This window comes from Chaetodon trifascialis, chromosome 2 (assembly GCF_039877785.1).
Source record: "Chaetodon trifascialis isolate fChaTrf1 chromosome 2, fChaTrf1.hap1, whole genome shotgun sequence".
In the NCBI taxonomy this organism is placed as follows: domain Eukaryota; kingdom Metazoa; phylum Chordata; class Actinopteri; order Chaetodontiformes; family Chaetodontidae; genus Chaetodon; species Chaetodon trifascialis.
In genome coordinates, this window is record NC_092057.1 from 23,760,852 (window position 1) to 23,766,851 (window position 6,000).

General features: G+C 42.6%; 1 protein-coding gene across 2 annotated transcripts; it reads left to right on the top strand.

Moving 5' to 3' along the window:
- Positions 1-1,469: 1,469 nt before the first annotated feature.
- On the top strand, positions 1,470-5,278 carry c2h17orf67 (chromosome 2 C17orf67 homolog). Of its 2 annotated transcripts, none has more exons than XM_070973935.1 (4): positions 1,470-1,570; positions 2,940-3,040; positions 4,261-4,394; positions 5,212-5,278. In XM_070973935.1, the coding sequence occupies exons 1-3, from the start codon at positions 1,516-1,518 to the stop codon at positions 4,375-4,377; spliced, it is 273 nt and encodes a 90-aa protein (XP_070830036.1). In that variant the 5' UTR covers positions 1,470-1,515; the 3' UTR covers positions 4,378-4,394; positions 5,212-5,278. The 2 variants fall into 2 exon arrangements, with proteins under 2 accessions (XP_070830036.1, XP_070830042.1); XM_070973941.1 differs by having other exon boundaries at positions 4,261-4,382.
- Positions 5,279-6,000: the final 722 nt, after the last annotated feature.

The window sequence follows — 6,000 nt, forward strand, 5'->3', positions numbered from 1 at the left end:
GAGGAGTTGAGAGATGATTCATGGGAGAGGAAAGAGGACAAGTGAAAGATCTGCTGTGCACATCTGTGTTCATTTCTGTGACTTCTCTCTGATCTTTTCTTTTGGTGAAATATTTGACTTAAACAGGCCTCGGACACCTCTAGAAGTTTTCTCTCTCAAGTGGAACTGATGATAAGTCACTGACATCTGAAACCTGTGCTGAGGGGCCCCTTGTGGATGCTGCTTCTTTGTAAGGGGGTTTGTCTTGTATTTGTCTTGTATCCAATTTTATCCTACAGTTCTTACAGCTGTTTCATAAATGTAGTGCTGTAAAAAGGACAACATGGCCCTCTTAAATGTAGGTGGGTGAGTTTAAAATAACCAAAAAATAGTCAAGATACATTATTATAAATTGTACTGAAGCACAGTACTTTAGTAAATTTACTTAGTTACTTTGCACCAATGGAACAACTAAGTGCACTTGAACCTCATCAAATGCACTTACTGATCATGGCCATTCCATCTGCTGGTGCCAGATGTTTTGCAGATTAGCTTTCACGTGTTCATGAGTGCTCTCAGACAGCAGACTTCCAGCAATTGTAGTACAAAATGAGCGATTTCTTGTTTGCCTGATGCTATGTAAGCGAACCAGGAACATAACACATGAAAATTTCACTTTTTCTATCATCTCTGATTCTGAGCGCCTGACGTGATGACGGCGGCTCCGTAGCACGCATGCGCTCTGCGCTGCTGCGCGAGCTCAGTGTGTTAGATAACCACACTGAGAAACAAGAGCTTTATGTGCCTCAAGAATCGAACAAAACATTTTTCTAGAAAGTGCGCACGGTACTGGAGACACACGGCCGGCGGACAGGGCGCAGCGTGAAGCGGAAGCGGAAGCGGAAACAATGACGCACAAGGACGTCTTCCCGCGATGTCACTGGCGGTTCTCCAATCCAGCGCTGAAATAAATAAATAAATAAATAAATAAATAAATAAAAAAAAAAAACATTAAAAACAATATGGGTTGATAAGTGATTAAAACAGTAGCATACACACACGGCACATAAATGAAGTGTGGTCACTGTAACAGCAGAGGATTGTCGGAAGAAAATAACAACACAATCAAACAACTAACAGCCATGATGTAGAATATACTCTAAACAAAACAAAGTGATTAATGGCTATCATGCTTATGAGACCAGACCATTTCACAGAGTGTTTGCACCGCCATCTAGTGGACAGCTAGTGCCTCAGTAGACCTCATGCAGTATGTGCTTTTTAATTGGTCCTCCACGGTAATTATGCAACGTGAGAGGTGTAATATGAGGAGACATAAATGACATTTCTATGTAAGTACATGTATCATCACTAATGGTGATTTATTGTGGATATCTCTTTGGTAACATGAGCAGGTGTGGGACAGTTGTGTGGGTGACGTGCAGCAGGAGGAGGAGAAATTCCCCCTTCATCCCCTCTGGACTCTGGAAGGGACCTCAGAGCACAGAGAGCTCAGGCAGGAAAAAGGTGAGGAAGATGAAGAGGCTGGTGGTGTTTTTGCTCTGCGTGGTCCTGCTGACCTTCTACACAGGTAGGAAACTCTCAGGAATTTAGCCGCAGAGAGCAGTAGACTGTCACGTGAATTCCAGGGTGACATTTGAATGAAAGGAATACTTTTTGTCTGTGGATTGAGGTCAGTGAAGTCAGATAAGGACCCTACAGAATAAACATGATTTCATGTAGGATCATTATGCATGAACTAATGCATCTTTCTTTTGTTGCATGACTATATTCAGATGCTGAAACAAGAAAGGGAAATGTTGTTTCATTACTTTGGCTGCATCTTTGCAGCTCTTCCTTTGCACCAGTATTACAAATTCACAGCTATTGCATTTTCATGTACAACTGACTTCATCTCAGCATGCCTTCTTGCTCAGAACAGAAAATTAAATTGCACAAATTGTCACAATTTCTCATTCCTCTGATGATATAAAATCAGCGTCTCTTAATGAGATAGCTGGAGAATATGTGTGAATGTTTTGCCACGTCGCTGTGAGGCAGCGGCAGCGGCAGCAGCAGCAGCAGCCCTGGCCTTGTGTTGACAGAGCTGGGCTCATTCACAGCAGCTCCCTCCGGCAGCAGAGGAAGAGAGAGCCAGCCTGGCTGCCTGCTGGGGTCACGTGCTGCATGGGCCGGACTCCCTGGGGAGTGAGGAGGATGAATGGGCACTTTGTTACCTTCCACCAAGTACCCTGCTTCCCAATACAGGCCTGGGTTAGAGAGAGGGAGACAGTGTGTGTGTGTGTGTGTGTGTGTGTGTGTGTGTGTGTGTGTGTGTGTGTGTGTGTGTGTGTGTGTGTGTGTGTGTGTGTGTGTGTGTGTGTGTGTGTGTGTGTGTGTGTGTGTAAGCAGCTCCCTTGGGGTTTGCGTTGGTGAATAAACAGCCTCACATGGAATAGCTAAACAGATCAGGTCAGCCACAGCTCACCAGCAGCAGATAGTGGTGAGAGGTTTATTCATGGCCCTGAACACTGCTTTCAGTGAGAGGAATGTTATCCTGGATAGCCAATAAACAGCCAGCAAGAAAACAGCTGTTGGGTTCATAGAAAAAGAAATAAATAAGTCAGCAGAGGTTTTAGGCAGAGCAGACAAGCTTGGTTCATGTGTCTCTTGGAAAGAGGTCATGCAAACAGAGGAGACTGCTAACACACACACACACGCACACACACACACACACACACACACACAAACACACACACACACACACACACACACACACACACACACACACACACACACACACACACACACACACAAAGACCATTATCTATTTTATGTGCTGTTTATCAACTTAATTGATTCTTTTCCTCAGCATCAGTAGAAGAATTGGACGTGTGTATCACAAGACTTACAAGTAAACAACATCTCCTCTCAGCCAAACTCTTATCTCTCTGCTTCAGATGCCAACCCGATCATCAAGGAGAGCTTCGCTAAGCAGCTGCTCCGCAGCAAGAGGCAGGACCGGCCAATGAAGGCCGGCTACCCTGATGAGCCAATGAGGGTAAGGTTCACTCAGAGCAAAGGGCACAGATGTATCGCAGAAACAAGGCACACACTGGCTATTGATTATTGATCAGACTGAGTTCTCAAGCTGTGTGGGTGACACTTTGGCTTAACTTTCCTATTCAGCCCTCATAAGCACTGTACAAACACTGTGTTCTAACACACTGTCAGTTTGCTGTAGTCAATGATAAAGCATTTAAAGTTTATTTATGGTTTTGTCAATAATAAGAATTCCTCATCTGAAGCATCCATGACTGCTGCGTTAACCGTACGTGAATGCTGAATAGTACACACAGAATAATTTATAGTGTTTTAGAAATACACATGCAGGTGGGTTTCTGCTTACAACTACAATATAGTCTGTCATAATGTCTTATGAACCAATATTATATTGCTTATAAATGCTAAATAGTCAGTGTCATTTCAAAGCATTTCACTTCAAAATCTGATTATTCATTAATGTGCTTTTTTAAAATCTCAGTAGCCTTTTGAGTTGACATTGAATATTAAAGAAAAATCAGAAAGACAATTAAAACCAGTGCTACAAACAATCAATAAAAAAGTTGAAATAATACACAAAATGAGTCTTATGAGAGCTTGTGCAGGAACATTGTATAAGAGATCAAATTTAACCTCATTTATCATTTCAGTTCAATCTTGAAATCAATTAAATGTGTCAAAATTTGACATGTTCTTCAAATGATTAGAAGAAAATGTTGTTTTTTTTTTAAATAATTATATCACACATCTGTCACAATCTGAATCACCTCATTTATTTTTATTACATTATTTTGCAGCGGGGGATACACACTACACCTTCAGCCTTTTGCCACAGCACATGTCCCATTAAATACTCTGACCTGAGGAAAATCTAACCGCAGCAGCAGTGTTTAGAAAATTGTCTCTCTGCATGCCTTTGTTCGTTGTGCTGCTTTGAATGCATTCATTCGTCAGCGTGCAATCTGAGTATATTTCCCTCTGTAGGTCCACTCTGTAATTTCACTTTGTGCTGTTCATTGTGGTGTTGTGTTATTATGCAAACATCTAAAGCAGAGACCTTCTGTTCTGACTCAGACCTGCGGCTCAATCATTCCCCCTCAAACATCCGCATTCACTCGTACAACCACATGAACATTTATCAGCTCTCTCCTGTGGTTTCTTTCAATTTATCTTCATCTGTCTGCACCTCCACCTTATTCGCCTTATTGCTGTCCCCAGGAACATTTGCTCCACATGCAGGCTCTGGATCAGAGGGCCCAGGAGACCAACCTGGAGAACTGGCTCAACCCCCACTGCTACCCTCGCTGTGACAGGAACTACGGATACCCCGTCTGATGATGGTGATGACAGAGGTCACCACAAGTCTCCACTTTAACTTCAAACTCCAGATGCACACTGTGCATGAAGGCAACGCTGTGCACATACACAGCAACGCCATCAGTACTAGCAAGACAGCGACATAAGGCCTAGAATCCTTCTTCCACACTTACGGACGTTAGGACTGACAGGTTTCTCTTCAGTTCACAGCTCTCCTTCATCTGCGACTGAATCTCTTTCTTCCCTGACCATGTCAGCCTTTTTCTGATGTGCCTGCTGTCTGACTTTAGATGTTGGTCTTTTCTCACTGCTGTTATGTTATTTCTCTTCCTGTTTTCTGTGATTTTATCACATCTGTTTGGCAGAGCAGGAAACCTCAGAAACGAGTAAGCAGTTTCAGTCAGGCTCACATCATGTAATATTTTAACACTGTCAGTTATCTTGCTTAAACCCTTTCAGACTCCAACTGGTTTGAAATGAGCAATAATTCATCGTTAACAGATGTCTGCAGTGGAACTGTTCATTCAAGACCTCAGGGTGCTAACTCAACAAGCTTTCAGTTTACAAAGAAAAAGATCCAGAAAATCAATGCGACGCTCTGCAGATTGTTTCAACACTACAAAAAGAAAAAAGAAAACAAAGAATAAGAATATTAGCTGTGCATGTTTTATTGTCTGGTTAAATGAATACATCTCCCTGATAAACATTTAAAATCACAGATTGGTCCCATTAGGCCATCACTCTGTCTGAGGTGACATGTATACCTGGTAAAAAGCAGCACTCAGATAATGCACAGGTGATCAGCTGATCGGTCCCACTGTCTGAACTCGTCTCTCCTGTCTGTCTTCACAGCAAAGGACCGGGAGTGACAGCAGGAACTCAACAATGGCAACGATGAAAATTTTTTGAAAAATAAAAAGATGGAAAAGCTCTTTCTCTCTCTTTCCTGAACTATGACCAAGTGAAGGCTGCTGAATAAATGGTCATGCATATAATCGGACCGTATACAGCTGCATTAGTGTACGACTGTCAGTAGAGGCTCCATTTATTTCCTTAATTGTGCATCATATATCATCAAAAAGTGAAATGTATTAATAATGAATACAATCGCAAATAAATCGAAATGCATGCGTGCCTATACTGCACAATAATGGCTGCTGTTGTTATTATTCTAATTATAAGACGGGTAGGGGTGGTGCGGCTGAAGGCTGCAGACCTACACTTTCGCTCCCCTCTTGTTCTGATTTTAGTCAGAGTCAGAGGGGATTTACCGCATCAAACCTGGATGAAGAGCTCATATTTGCATAGTTCACCCGCCGGAAATAAGCTAAGCGAGAGAAATCATTTTCACCCTGTTTGCGCCTCTAAACATGGTTTCAGTGCCACTTCCTGATGCAGTGAGGTTACCTTTCAGAAGATACCGGGATCAGGTGTGTAAGCAGAAGAGTTCAAGCACGGGAAGCATCGTATTTCGATCATTTTGAACACAAAAAGACGGAGCTTGATTAGAGGTTAATTTAATAGATGGCTCGGCCTTGAAGCCTGTCAGTGGTTCTGTGTGTTCGGGATAAAAACGGCAGCGTCGCACCTGCACAGAGCGCAAGAAGTAGGTCCATCAGGCTGCGCGCTCAGGCCTATTCA

Bases quoted from the DNA above. Each gene is read 5' to 3' on its own strand.
- c2h17orf67 (XM_070973935.1), top strand. From the start codon at position 1,516: ATGAAGAGGCTGGTGGTGTTTTTGCTCTGCGTGGTCCTGCTGACCTTC. The intron at 1,571-2,939 runs GTAGGAAACTCT...TCTCTGCTTCAG, and splicing joins CCTGCTGACCTTCTACACAG to ATGCCAACCCGATCATCAAG. The intron at 3,041-4,260 runs GTAAGGTTCACT...TGCTGTCCCCAG, and splicing joins ACCCTGATGAGCCAATGAGG to GAACATTTGCTCCACATGCA.